We start from the raw sequence: 15,235 nt of genomic DNA, 5'->3' as shown, positions 1-15,235 counted from the left end.
TGCAGTTCTTTGGTTTAAAACCGTAGTGGGGGGTGGGTAGGATATAGCTCAGTGGTAGAGTGCATGCTTAGCATGCATGAGGCCCTGGGTTCAATCCCCAGTACCTGCATTAAAAAAAAAAAAAAAAAAAAAGAGTAGTCAGTTCTGTCCTCCTTTGTCTGGAAAAAGTTAGTTCAGGCTAAAAGTTTCCATTTAGATACAGTGACCTAAATGTGGGGTTTTAATAGCTTGGAGTGCCTTCTCTTCAGAGGCTAATGGGCTTTAGAGTATCTTGGCTGTTTTATGTTGGTTTCATCAGTGTAACATCTGGAGCGGGAATTTCACATCTTAAAGATTCAGAGGGATTTTACAAAGGAAATGGGCGCATAACTGCCTTTGTGAGTACCTCTGTTGCCGGCTGTTTCTGTCCTCCCTGTCCACGCAGACATGCTAGAGCGTGCAGCTTGAGGGCCTCAGCTTTTCTCCTTCAGCCTTTTATCACGTATGGATTTTGCCTGTGATTACTACCTCTCTCTACATGGCGAATCACCTGGAGGATTTTGGAAAGATTCCTGAGACCAATTCAGGATCTCTGGGGATGCGGCCTGGGCAGCTGTAGTTTTCAAAAGTTCCCCTGGTGATTCTGATACAGGGTTGTCTACTGCTGCATTAACAAACCACCCCCAAACTTAGAACCTTAAAAAGAATGATTTCTTGTTTCTCACAATTCTGTGGCTTGGCTAAGTGCTCCTTCAGCTGGTGTGGCCTGGGTTCACTCAAGCAGCTGTGCTAGGTGGGGGTCGGCAGGGGCTAAGCTCAGCTGGGCACCTGGGCCCCGCTCTGCTCGTGGTGTTTCGTCCTGGCTGCTTCAGGGCTGAATCTGGGTGGGTCTGGTGATTTGCTCTGACTGCTAGATTGAGGCAGAACTTACGTCCCAGGATTCCCGGGATTCCCGAGACCAGGCCTTAAGAAGCCTCTCGGCTTCCTCCTCTGCTCTCTTAGATCATGGCCTGGAGGCCCTCCCACCCTGAGGAAAGTTAACCATTTTTGCTCTCTCCACAATAGTTTGCCTAGTTGTAGTGTTGCCAGTAGGATCTTGGACAGAAGGGGCCAGAAAGCCAAGTATAAGGTTTATCTCTGCCAACACCACCATTCATTCCTGGCCATTTTTTCGCGGATACACACCTTCAGGCACATCAGATTGGAGAATCTTCCTCATTTTTCTGTTTTAAAATGTTTCATCAGCCTAGGAAACCTGGTTAGCCTAGGAAACCTGGTTTCCTTGTTCATTCACAAATATTTATTGAATGCCTATCATGTGCAAGGCCGGTGCTGGGGGTCCATCATTTTGAGTAGACGAAAGAACACAGACCCTGATGTCATGGTCCTTGTGTTCTGTGGACTGTATCTGTTGTGTTAATGACAGGATATTAGACAATCAATTAAACAATTACCTAGTAATTCTGAAGGGTTCACATTTCAGGGGGCCTGCGGGGGACACTGAACCAGTCTGGGGAGATCAGGGAGGACCCTTTAGGAGGGGACATTTGATCTGAGTCTTAAAGGATGAGTTTGTATTAACTCAAAACCACCTCCCTCTTTTTCATTCTTTTTTTTTCCAGCCTTCTCATATCTCTCTTTGCCTTCACCCACCACCTGGGTTATGATAATTTTTCACTTACAAGCTGCTAACAAACAGCTCATGAAGTCAGACAGTACTGTTTACAGCCTTCTTCAATCCAAGACAAGAATTTTTTCTAAAAGACAGCTTTCTTTTATTGGACCAAAATTAGAGACAGCTGTCTTTGACAACCTCAATTTAGCACCTTGCTTTTTTGTGTTTTCAGCAACTCAAGCACCCCAACCTTGTCAGCCTTATTGAAGTCTTCAGGAGGAAGCGGAAGCTTCACCTGGTGTTTGAGTACTGTGACCACACCGTGCTCCATGAACTGGACAGACACCAGAGAGGGTGAGTGATCCATGCCTTACAAATACAACACAGCAAGATGCGCCAGGGCTTGCGAGGGAAGATTAGCAATGACCTTTTTTTCAGATTGGGCAAGGACAGCCAGTGTTTGGACAGCATACTCTGCTGCTGATGGGTTACCAGAAAATGTTGGGAGGGATTAACAGGTGCACACCTGGTATTTTATATATAAAATAGATAAACAACAAGGACCTACTGTACAGCACAGGGAACTATATTCAATATCTTATAATAAACTATAATGGAAAAGAATCTGGAAAAGTATTTATATATATAACTGAATCACTTTTCTGTACACCTGAAACTAACACAACATTGTAAATCAACTATACTTCAATTTAAAAAATAATTTTTAAAAATGTTGGGAAAGAGATCATAATTAATCATTTTCATGAAGTAGCAGCGTTATCAGGTTTAACTTGATTTCTTTAGCACATTATCTCTGATAGAGGCTCTCTCGGTCTTTAAGAAAGAAAAGGCAGGGTTGAGTTACTCCATGCCTGACTTGGGAAATGTGAGGACTTGGAGATTGAAAGGAAGGGTTCAAAGACTATGGCCAAGAGGAAGTTTAAGACTAACACAAACGTGGTGCTTCATCTAAAGCAGTCTGGGTGTGTGGTCTGCTGTATTGGTCAGGACTTGTTTGGTTGGTTACAAATGACAAGAACCTAACTGAAGCCAGTGTAGGTGGAAAAGGAATGTGGTGGTGGCTGTAACCGTGAAGGACAAGTGTGACCCGGGAGGCCCCGCTGATCTTACTGCACATCTCTCCCTAGTGTATGTGACGCCTTTGTGTGCAGTAGAAGACTTGGTGAGCAGACAGAGCCTTTGTTTGAAATAAAGGAGGGGAATTCCCTCCCTCTGGTTGAAGGTAGCCCCTTGCCAGGGTGTGCAGAGTGCAGGGTGGATTTTGGCTCCCAGGCACTCCTCTGCTGCGTGTTTTAAGGCAGAACGCCATAGGTGGTGGAAGGAAAAAATATGAAATAGAAAGCATGGCCGCAGGCTTTTGCCAACCTATGTAGCCATTCTAGAAGAAAGGAAGCTCTGGAGGAAGGTAGTATTTGCATAAAAGTCCAGTGGGAGACTCTAACTGGCTCTTAGCTCTGGTAATGCAGCCAGTCACTGCACCAGAGGGAGAGAGTAACATGATTAGAAGGCCCTGGGAGATAATTCAGAGTGGGTCAATCAAAGAAGACTTCATAGAGGAGGTGGCCTTTGAGTTGAAAGGTAAGAAGAGAGGTCGAACATGGAAGGATATCCCAACTCCTTCTTTTGCAGTGATCTGGGGAGCCCAGCTTTGTCTGGGACAGCACGCTCGGTGCACTGTAGATCAGAATGACGGCATGGCGCCCCATCCTGGCTTACGTTCACACTCCAGTAGCTGGAGGCGGAGGCTTTTTCAAGTCTTGCCCTAGGACTTGCTTTGCTGTGTGGTGGTGGTTATATATGATCCACCGTTGACCTCTGAGCAGATGGGATTACAGTGGCTTATGGTTTGTGAGTGACCGTGGCACAGGCTTTTCCTGTTAATGTACACAACCAGAGACAGCCAAGAGAATGGACACCTTCCTCCCTTCAGAAAGTCATTGATACAGAGAAATTATGTGTTCAAGGGCAAAAGCATTTAGTATGTTGATGTTTGTTGGCCCTTTGACAGCTTGCAAGTGACATTTCAGTGAAACCTGTTAGTGTAAGTTACTGGGAGGTGTTATAGGGAGTTTGATTAATCACGTTAGGGTCACTTGGAAACACTGATTAGTAGGGAGTTGTAAGTAATTGGGAATTAGTCCTTTTTTTAGCATATATAGTTTAAGCAGAAGGAAAGAAAGGATGAGGAGTGATGAGTCTTGGAAGCAGATTTTTAAATTTTAATTCCACTGGCTAAAATCTGTTATATGTGTTCCAGAAAATGCTTTAATATGGAGGTGGGTCAGAGAAGGGAAAGACCAGTACGTATATGAGTGGTTAAATACGAGCAACTTCATTTCCAAATGATGTGTCATGGTTTGTCAAAGATAAGATTGACTTAAGGAACAGTAATAAATGAGCAAGTTTGAAAATAAGATTTATTCTAAACCAGATCATATCCATTCATTTTTAAGCTTAAGGATTTTTGTTTGTGTATTTTAAAAATAAAAGTTACTTTCCATTATACTGTTTGGCAATTCTCTGATCTATTTTAAATGCAATTTCAAAATTTTGCTTGTCATCATTTAAGGAGTAAATGTTATTAAACTGTCAACCAAAGCTTTGAAATTCATAGGAAACTTTTTTTTTCAATTTAGAGATCTCATACTATAAAATAGAACTTTGTAAGTACATTCCCAGTAAATGTGGGTCAGTATCTGAGACCTGTAGCAAGCTGCTTCCCGATGTCCTCACCTGTAAAAATGAGAGTTTAGTAGCAGGTAAAGGGTAAGGGAACTTCCAGCTCTATAGCGTTATGAATTGATGATCTAATGCCCTGGAGCTCAGAAGACTCTGGGTTCTCCTTTAATTTCGTATTTGACCTGTTAGACAATATTGGCAGAGCTAATGCTGGTGTTTTCCCTGCCTGGAGCTACGTTGGTCCTCCCTGGGTTTGCACATTTACTCTAAGAACACCCTGTAATCACTACATTTCTGGGTACAAATTTCTAAAATATAAAGTGGATCATACCACTTCCCTACATAAATCCTTTAATAGCTCCCCAAAGCTTCCTGGTGTGGTAAAACCTCTACATGGGATACGAGATCTCACTTGCTCTGCAAGATCGCCCCATTTCCCACCAGGTTCCAATCCCACAGAATCATCTGCCTTCTAGGCTTCAGGGCACCTGGGCTGCCCTGCTTTCTCTACTCTGCCTGGCAAACTCCTGCTTGCACTTAGCTACAGCCTAAATGTGACCTCCTTGTGATGCCTACCTTAGGAGAGTCAGGAGTCCCTTCCTCTGGTGTCCTTTACATCTTCTGGGATTATTTATATTTGCACACTAAACTAGAAAATCTTCAAGGCCAAGAGCTGTACCTTCCTCACCTGTGTATCCTCAGTATCTTCCAGCTTCATTCTTGGCACTTGGGACATACCCCGTACTTTTTGTGGAATGACTGAGTCAGGAGACCAATAGATTGATACTTACAAGATGATTTTAAAGAAAAGTAATCATAACAGTGTTTTATTTTTCATTTTTAAATAGTTTGATTAAAATTTTCTAAACCCTAATATTGTCAACAGAAATTATCAATACACTGCTAGAGCAACCTGTCCAGAGGACAATTTGGCAATTTGGCAATGGGTCTACTTCTGATAATTTACCACAAGAAAATAATTAAGTATATGTGTAAAGATTTAGTTCTAAAAGTGTTTATTGTTAAAGCGTTGCTTATAGTGAAAAAATTGGAAACAACAGAAATGTCCAATGATAGAGGCTTGGTTTAGTAAATTATAGTATGTCTTTACAGTGGAATACAGTGGAGCTGCTAAGAATCATGCTTGTAAGATAAAACAAACATCGACAGAAGAATGTGCATGAGCGATTGCAAAATGAAAAAAAGTGATGCTATAATAAAAATACATATTTCATTTTCATAGAATTTATATATAGGTAGAAAATAAAGAAAAGTCGTTAAAATGCACATTTTAATAGTGATTATCTCTGAGTTATGCTTGTTATAGCTATTTTTCTTTTTTAAGATATTTTCTCCGTTCTCCATTTATTACCATGGCAATGCTTTAACTACGAAAAATAGCTGTTGCTAAATCAGATTCAAAGACGTGGCTCTACTTTGAATCTGAAATGGATACTAATTCATCCTTTTATTAATATGTTTGTAACTTGTCGAACTCCTTTGGAAAGCTTTTGGAGAACTTTCACATTTATTCATTACTAACAAGCAAGTTTATGACCAAAGGTAATGTATCCTGCTACAGTGGCATAAATATGTTGCCCAATATAATTCTCAGTGCTGTGTTCGTATGGCTTATGTTCACTCTCAAACAAGCATATTCACATTCTTTATCTTCTGTAGGACTTAATATGCTTTGTACTTACTATTCTATAAACTACTGGTGTCTCCTTTGTCAAGGTTTCGAAAACAGCTGGTTCAGGTGTTCTCTCCTCACTTTTCTGCCCCTGAGTAAGTGCAGCCAGACACAGTACTTTCACCCATTTTCTCCTGTGCAGATTCCACTACCAGTAATTCCTCTTCTGATTCTTGTAGTGAGTTCAGAGAACATCTGGTGGGTAAAAGGTATCACCTAAAACGTTCAGTTTCTGACAATGGATTTCCAGAACTTTTATAAAACCCTAAAAATCACTTTTTTTAACCCTAAAAATCTTTTTTAGATTAAAAGTGATATATTGTTTGTTGTAAAAATGTTTCAAGTGACACAGAAACATATAGAAGTAAAATTAACAGTTTGAGAAACTGCTTTCTAATTACTTTTCTATGCATATATATTTAAAGAGAGTGTTCTCTAAACTGTTCTTCATTTTTAAAGTATATTTGGGAGCTGTCTCCCTAGTCATACATACCTACTTTTGTATTTTTTAAATGGTTGTATGGAATTCCATTGTGCAAATATACCATTATTTCTTTATTCAATTCCCCCATTGGTAAATATTTAGATTGCCTTTAGTTTTTCACTATTACTAACAAGGCTACAGTGAACAACCACTTGCGTAAATATTTCTAGGATAAATGCCTAAGAATGTATTATTTCTACAAAAGCCTGGCCAGGCCTTTCATCCCCATCTTTGCTGTAGCCTTGTGTAGAAATGAAGCTTTGATGGATGTTGCTTGTGTGGCTCTGGTAATGTGACAAATATTAGATGAGTGGTGGACAGGACCGCTGCTGTATTGAGAACACTGGGAAGGGATCCATGTTCTTTCTTCGTCATCTCTTATTTCTGAAGGAAGATTTCAAAATCATTTGATCTCTTCACTTTCACACAGCAGTTGTTTATGTTTCTCTGTTCATTTCAATTTTGTTATCAGGACATTTAGGGTCACAATCCATCCTTCCCAAAACTTGGAGAGACAGAAGACTGCTTTCTGAGTGTTATTTTGTGAAACCAGCACATCATGCATCAGGGCAGAGATATGCAAAGAACTCTGAAAGAGATAGGATGGCTATGGGGCTGATTAGATTGACTGATGGTGTGCATTTTTTCTAAGGACAAGACTTTCCTGATTTGGAGACGGGTGCAATTAAGCCATCTCATCCTAAAGGCAATAACCAGTCAAATTATGTACTTTTTCTCATTCTGACTCTTTGCTCACCAAACACCATTCTGATTATAACTTGACTTTCTTTACAGAATTGCCTACCAGGAGAGCATAAACTGGCACTCAGAATTTGAACATGGATGAAGAAATTGGCTTTCTGGTTTTATATATCAGGCTAGTAAATTTGTTTAATGTTCACCTGCCCTTTTGAAATGGATACTGTCTTGGTGTGCTGACAAAATTAAGTGTCTGCATCGGCAAGCCGAGAAACCATTGTAAAAGGAGCCAACCTTGCCCGTTGTCCTTCCAAACAAAGCACCACATTCTCAGTGTTGCTGTGATGGGATGACTGATTGCCGCCCCAATTCTTATTCTTTCATATGCATTTCTACATATAATTTTTAGATCCATTATTAATAACTATAAGATATTACATCTAGTTATATTACCCTCTAACTATTCCTCCGTTGTTGAACATTGAGGCTGTCTCCAATATTTTGCCTGATAAATGATTCTGCTATCAAAATCTTCCTACAAATAGATTTTTCTTCTTTTGCACTTTTTCTTTAGAAGTTCTCAAAATGGGATTATTGGCTCATAAGGTTTGCCAAACTGAACAAATCTACCTTATCACCAATGATATGGATTTATATATATATTTTCCATATAGTTATACCACTTTGGTGCCTATTATTAAAATATATGATGAATGAATTCCATCAAACATATAAGGAAGACAGCAATCCTACACAAACTCTTTCAGAAAATATAGGAAGAAGAAACATTTCCCAAATCATTTTATGAGGCCAGTAGAGCCTGATACCAAACTAGACAAGGACATTTCAAGAAAAGAAAATGACAGATGAATATCCCTCCTGAACTTAGGTGCTCAAATCCTTAGCAAATTAAACCTAGCCACAGAGTGTAACAAAGAGTGACATACCGCTATTTCTTGATGTATTAATTTTTAGACATTATCTACAAACTTCCTGTTATGATAAAGGAGGCTTTAGCTCTTACACCATCATTTCCTCTGCTTTCCCTTACTTCTCCCCACCAAACAGTTGCATTAAAATTTTATTAATTCAGTATTCACCGTTTCCATTAGCATGCCTATGTAACTATTACTAGTTGAGCATTTTACCATACTAGGGTTTCTTTTTGTGCTTTTTCTGCAAATTAATATTTGCCGTGCTTAAACTTGCTTATTATTAAACCCTATTGCTAACTTGCCCCCACTGTTTTTAATAGCCTCTCAGCATACTTTCCCACAGGATAATCACATCAGGTAATCCGTTAGTTCCTTTTCTCCCCCTTGGTGACGGCCTGCCGTTAGACCCCCATTGTCTGTCTGTCTGGCTGGTTGTACTTCAGGCAGCCGACCAGCTGTCCTCCTGGGACTTCCCTTTGCTGTCATCCTTGGAATCCCCTCTGCATTCCTCTCTGGTTGGTTTCACTACTCTCTGGATCTTCTGTCTTCCTTCCTCTGGGTTTACTTACTTATTGTGGCCACGCATATCCTTCTCCAACTGGTTAAAGAGACAGTACAGTCACACAGACATCCAGACCGCAGACATTTCTAATGACAGTCCCTCACTCCTCCTTGGAGCCAAACACTTGGGAATCTTACACATTCCTGGGGATGAAATCCCCAAAGCAGGCAGGAAGAACTCTGTGAGGTCACGCTGGTGGAGGGCCCAGCAGTGCACTTCCCCCCTCTTCCCACCAACGGAGGACAAATTCCATTCCCCCATCCCCAAAGGAGTGCCTCTGCTGAGCTGAGCCACAGCCCAGGGGGTCCAGAGGAACCGCTGTGGCTCTCACCTGCTCTCACCACGTCTTGTCTTGCCAAAGATACTGCAAGCTGCCAGAGGGTGCGATCATGTCTCGTATTTCTCTTTACCTTCTGTGTAGTTCTAGTCAGGCCTTAGGAGGAGGTGAAATTAGATGGGTGTGGTCAACCCACCATCTTAGCCCAGAAGTCCTTTGAGATGCTTTTGTCCGTTGGCTTCAGTAACACTGTGTTCCTCTGAGTGTCCTCTTAGTTCACGTGGTGCTCAACCCCAGTCTCCTGATCTCTACATGCTGCCGGGCCTTGAGGCTTGACATTCTCTCCTTTTTCTGTATTCACTCCTCAGGTGGCTTCGTTTGGTCCTAAGGCTCTAAATGCCATCAATTTGCTTATGCTTCCCAGGTGTATATTTCCAGCTGGACCTTCTTTCTGAATTCAGAACTCTCTTCCCAGAGTCTTCCCTTGTACGAATGAGACACATGTCAACCAATCCACCCTCTCCTCCCTGAAACCAGCTCCTCCCCCATCATTCTCCACAGTAAAGGGCCCTACCAGGAACCAGCTTCTCAAGCTAAAACCTTGGTATCATTCCTTGATTCCTCTCTGCCTCTCACATCCAGTCTCTCAGAAAATCCAAAAGACTGTTTTTAAAATATAGCCCCACTCTGGCCGCTTCTAATCACCTTCACCACTACGTCAGATGTCGTCTTAAGCAGAGAAGCTTTCTGGGGCACCTGTATAAGATAGCACCCTTTCCAGCACAGCACCCTCTGTGCAGACCTGTGTATTCAGCCATAATACAACACCATGGAATAGATTCTCTTTTTCTTCCTTTCCGTATATGTAACTCCCTTCTCCAACGGTGAAAAGCTCAGCTTCTATCATCATCAGCTAAGGAGGATCTTAGAGATAGGTTCTGAGGCCCTGGCATTCCAGAGAAGAAACAGAGGAATAAAGAAGTGAAGTGACTTGGGCATATATCCGGAGAAAACTCTAACTGAAAAAGATACATGTACCCCAGTGTTCATAGCAGCACTGTTTACAATAGCCAAGACATGGAAGCAACCTAAATGTCCATCAATAGATGACTGGATAAAGAACATGTGGTATATTTATACAATGGAATAATTCAGCCATAAAAAAGAATGAAATAATGTCACTTGCAGGAACATGGATGGACCTAGAAATTATCATATGAAGTGAAGTAAGTCAGAGAAAGACAGCTATCATATGATATCACTTATATGTGGAATCTAAAAAAGATAACAAATTTTATTTACAAATCAGAAATAGACTCACTGACATGGAAAAAAAAAACAAACTTATGGTTACCAAAGGGGAAAGGGGGCAGGGAGGGGTAAATTAGGAGTTTGGGATTAACAGATATCTACACACTACTATATATAAACTAGATAAACAATAGGTCCGACTGTATAGCACAGGGAACTACATTCAATACCTTATAATTACCTATAATGGAAAATAATCTGAAAAAGAATAGATTTATATATATATATAACTGAATCACAGTGTACACCTGACACTAACAACATTGTAAATCAACTATACTTAAAAAAAACTTAGAAAATTTTCAGTTAAAAAAAAAGAAAAATGAAGTGAGTAGCCAACCTAAGATGACAGTAGGTAGCTCATACGGAGTTTTTGCTTTTGAGAATTGTGTAACTGTGCTCAGCCTTAGAGGAGCATTCACTAATGCTTTTATAATTTACTTTTAAATGCTCCTTTTGCGTAATTTCTTTTGGGAAGTGTTCTTAGAGGTCAAAATTGCCTGGTACTGAATAATCTTACATTAATACTTAATTCATTAAATAATCAAAATCTTTTCTGGAAAAAGGTGGAGGCCGGGGGGAAGTACTTTCCCTGAAATTTCTTCTTCTGTGTTGTATTTTTCTAGGCCTTCTTTCGAGACAGGTGAGGTTTTTTTGGCACTCGTGCCACTAGAATAAGGAAGAGAATTTAGAGAAAAGTTCCTTCAGGCCAGGAATGTCCCAGCTCTTCTTCCTGGAAGTGGCCTCTTCATTTCCTCCACATTGTCCCACTGTTCCAGCATCCTCTTATCTGCTTGGCAGGATTTCCTGAACATCTGGCCTGCGACAACAGTGGCCTCAGAGCCCCTCCCAGAGGCTGGAAGTGACTTTTTTGGGTCACCTTGACACAAATACTCAAGAGTTTCCTCCCTGGTGTACTTACTTGTTCTGGCTGAGGACCACAACAATGTTGTTTAACGTTTGATTCGTAAAAATAATAAGTCCAACTGGTGGGGGGCGGGGTGTCTCTGAAAATAAATGTACTCTGTAGTTCATTTTGCTTATGGCCTAATATTTTTTTTAAAAAAATGCTTTCAGAGGAGGAGATGTTTTTTGAGTTGCACAAAGGATCTGCTGAGGCCACTGGTTGCCCTGGTGATGTAAGCTTAGAGTCAGGGAGGCAGAGCTGGGAACAGTGGCATAAGGTTTAGATACTGTGATGGGGACACGGCAGGAAGATGTGAGCAGGAGGCGGCTGGCCACCACAGAGGAGCAGTGTGAGGAAGGAACCAAGATGCCTATGTGGGCGTTGAATTGCAGGAACTTTGTTGCATGGTGCGCAGTCTAAACCTCTTCCTTACCTGCAGTAAAATCTTCATTACCTTAAAAAAAAAATAATGCTGCCTAGGGAGCCTGAAGAAACCAGGTGCCCATCTGTGGAAAACGAGTTCTGCTTCAAGGCAATCAGCTGGGGCAACTTGAAAGAATAAACAGCGTCTTTTATGCTCGACGTTTACTCACTTCGCATCAGTGAAAAGCTCCCTATAGAAATGGAGCCCCAGTTACCAGGCAGTTCCCAGAGGTGTCCCAGATGTTCCAGGTGGGCACGAGTACTTGTTAAAATGCCTGTGGGTCTCATGGGCCCTCCCTCTAGACAGAGACGTTAGCTAGCATTGCTGTGACCTTGCTGTCCCTGGACTTCAGCGATGTTTCAATCACACGCTCTTTACTCCTTGGAATGCCGGTGCCGCGAGTTAGATGACTGTGTGTCACCTAGGATTTTTCACTGCTTAAGCCTGTCTTGGTTTACTTTCCATGAATTCCATGGCAACACTAAAGAATGTGTCTGTGTTGCTTCCTCTTCTTTTTTTTTTTTTTACTAGGGTACCAGCACATCTCGTGAAGAGCATAACTTGGCAGACATTACAAGCTGTAAATTTTTGCCATAAACACAACGTAAGTCTCATGCTCTCCCTCTAAAAATCAGAAGGCTGCCCTGAAGCTGAAGGGGAGCCTTTGAACAAAGTTTATATCATAGTTTTGTGGATAGAATTTTTCACCCAAATCTTCTTAAGCCTCGTTGGGGTAAGTCGAAGCTAAAAATGCCAACCTAGCTGTTCCTTTTTGTTCAGGTTTTAAAGGTGCATCTGTATGATTTTAAGAAAGTGGTTATATTTACAGTGATTAGAAACGACTCAGATTTAAGGTAGAGTTCCACTCACGTGCAGTTGGTGTTGGCCTGAAATACTCTGCAGTTGGGTTGGGGAACCTCAGGTGACTTGTGCATGTTGAGTTGCAGTAGGTGGAGTCCACATGCAACGCACATGTGCTAGTGCCTGCCTTGGTGAGACAGGAGCGCCCAGTCTGCAACGAAGCAGCCAGTGGAAACCTCGAACACTGGGCCTCTGCTAGGCCTAGGGGAAGGCACAGTGGACCGCTGCCCAGGTGATGTGACTCAACAGATGCCAGGAAACTTGCTGCTCCCTCCAGTACAACACTGCCTGCTGCCTGCACCCAGAAGCCAGACTCCAATATCAGAGCTTCAATCTGGCCTCAAGGGCAATTTCACCACCCTAGTCGTTGTCCTAACAACTGCCGGGCTCAGTTTAGCTGGTGGGGCTGAATCCCCTTCCTCTCACTGTTCTAAATGATTTTTTTTTTCCTGAAGCTGCCTTCCCAGAATTAAATGTGAGAGTAGCTAGCACTTGTCCACCTAGCTGAAGGCTACGATCCTTGTCCAAATGCACGTTTACCAGGGAGCGTGGACCCCTTACACGTGTTGCCCTTTTCTGCGAGTGAGGATTGGTGGTTTCCTGAGAGTGAGTTTTATGTTGGGAGAGCAGGAGAGACTACAGAAAGTCCCTGGTGGGGAAAAGCAGAGACACTAAGAACAAATATAACGCATACCACAGTTCCCTGGAGAACCCCTGAAGCTGTTTGGCCACATGTGCATGGGGGGAGGGTTGCAGAAACTTGTAAAGAATTCTTAGAACAGAATAGGAGCTCTTTCTTGCTTACGAGTACTTCTGGCCATCTGTCAGCATGATAGTCAAGGGTGTACCCATTTATAGTAATATAGGAAGCCAGTGGTAAAAGAGTGGAGATCTCAGGGCCATTAATTGCTGAGAACCAGCTAGACTATAACACAGTAATTCAGAAATTGTCTCCCCAAACGCTTCCAGAATAATAAATACCCGTGGGGAAACACTGACGCAGAGCTCTCACCCTGAAGGTCCATTGGAGTGAGAACTAGGCCAGGCCCAAGAGGGACCTCTGTCCTCTCTCCAGGTTCTAGAAAGTCAAGAACCCCCCCCCCGGGGTGTGGGTGGCAAGCCTCCGAGGGCCTGTCCGATGGCAGAAGGAGCCAGCATTCTTCTCCAGAGTGGAAAAGGCTTGGAAGAAGGGAAGATTGTTAGGAACCTGAACAGTATTTTGACCCAACTGTTGTTTTTATGTGATTGTTAATTAGGTTGTTGATTTGTTGCTTGTCCCCGCAAAATTGTTACTTAATAAGAAAATGTGAAGATTCTTCCACATTCCTCTAAGGGCCCGCTAGTAAACAATGTCAGCTGCGGTTTGGAAACCACAGGTGATTTGTGTCTAAACTACGGGGCTGGGGCTGCATCCCGTGGGGCGGAGGCAGCAGTAAGACTTGATGTGTGTGGGATGGAGCTGACATCTAGCGACTCCCCAGAGGGTGAGCGCTGCCTACGTTTGTTTATCTTGTGGGGATGAATGTCAGAGCGAATGTCAGAGCGGGAAGGGAGGTCTCTTGGCCGGAGCCTGCTGCCCGCCCTTCTCTGCCCCAGCTTATCTCAGCAGGCCCAGGGCTTGTCCTGTTTACCAGATGGAGTGTGTTCTGTTCTCAGTTAAACAGCTGGATTGTGAATTCTGCTTATGCACCAATTTGCAGCTCTTGCGACCATGATGCAGGCCTCACCCAGATCCTTTTAACATCTTCCCAGTCACCTAAAGGCAGCCAGATTAAATAGGACACCCAGTTAAATTTGAATTTAAGATAAACAGTCACAATATTTTAGTATAAATATGTCCCAAATACTGCATGGGATGTAGTTACACTAAGAACAGTATTTATTGTTTATCTGGCCACCCTTCTTTCACTTTTCCTTTCACACTTGTTGGTCCCTCGGGGGCCCTTCAGGAATGTGGGCCAGTTCAGGCTCTGACAGCCATGGTACTAGGTTTGTGTCTGGCTGCTGTTTTGTAGCCTGTTATCCAAAAGGTCAGTGAGAGATGTTCAAATGATTCCTCAAATATTTGCTAAATATTCATGTTTTATTTAGCCCATATGTTATAGTTGCTCCTTTATAATCTCTTTTGGTTTGATTTTTGTGACTAGTGCATACATAGAGATGTGAAGCCGGAAAACATCCTTATCACAAAACATTCAGTGATTAAGCTTTGTGACTTTGGATTCGCTCGGCTTTTGAGTGAGTATTGAAGATTTCTTTAGTTAAATGTCAAAGCCAGAAAGATTCTTTATACGATAAATGCTATAGAAAGCTAGTTTTTGGATATTTAGGGCATAGTTTGCTATAAATTACAATTCTGCAATTATTGAAAACATGTAGCCATACAGTGGTTTAAAAATGTATGCTGTATATAAATTCTACCACAGTAAAGTGCTTATTAAAAAGTACGTTACCCTCCTGATTTCTACCTTTTTTTTTTTCCCCCTAAAATAGTACTTTTTACAAGAGTCGTTTTCAACTTTGGGTGCAGATCAGAATCATCTGGGAAACTATAAACTCTGACTATAAAAACTACACTGATACCCCTCCAGGGATTCTGGTTTAATTGGACTGGAGTGGGGCCCAAACAGCAGTAATTTAAAAAATACTCTATTCCAAGTGATTTTAATGTGCAACCAGTATTGCGAACCGCTGATTTAGAAAAGCCACAGACGGGGCATGAGCTTGATTCCTCAGGTCTCCCTCTCAGTTTTGATTTCTCACTGGCGTTGCTCTCTCTCTGTTCCGT

At 42.0% G+C, this 15,235-nt stretch overlaps 1 protein-coding gene across 7 annotated transcripts in view; it reads left to right on the top strand.

Annotated features, from left to right (window-relative positions):
- CDKL1 (cyclin dependent kinase like 1) overlaps positions 1–15,235 on the top strand; it is a 49,161-nt gene that overhangs the window by 23,077 nt on the left and 10,849 nt on the right. For all 7 annotated transcript variants that reach the window (XR_004320696.1, XM_032481984.1, XM_032481985.1 and 4 more), the window contains exons 3-5: positions 1,827–1,948; positions 12,118–12,190; positions 14,595–14,685. Coding sequence is in view for 6 of the 7 variants with exons in the window: in XM_032481984.1 (XP_032337875.1) it covers positions 1,827–1,948; positions 12,118–12,190; positions 14,595–14,685 (286 nt within the window). In the remaining variant the exon portion in view is untranslated. The remainder of the gene's footprint in view (positions 1–1,826; positions 1,949–12,117; positions 12,191–14,594; positions 14,686–15,235) is intronic.

Source organism: Camelus ferus, chromosome 6, assembly GCF_009834535.1.
Source record: "Camelus ferus isolate YT-003-E chromosome 6, BCGSAC_Cfer_1.0, whole genome shotgun sequence".
Classification (NCBI taxonomy): Eukaryota; Metazoa; Chordata; class Mammalia; order Artiodactyla; family Camelidae; genus Camelus; species Camelus ferus.
This window is presented reverse-complemented; position numbering and strand designations above follow the sequence as displayed.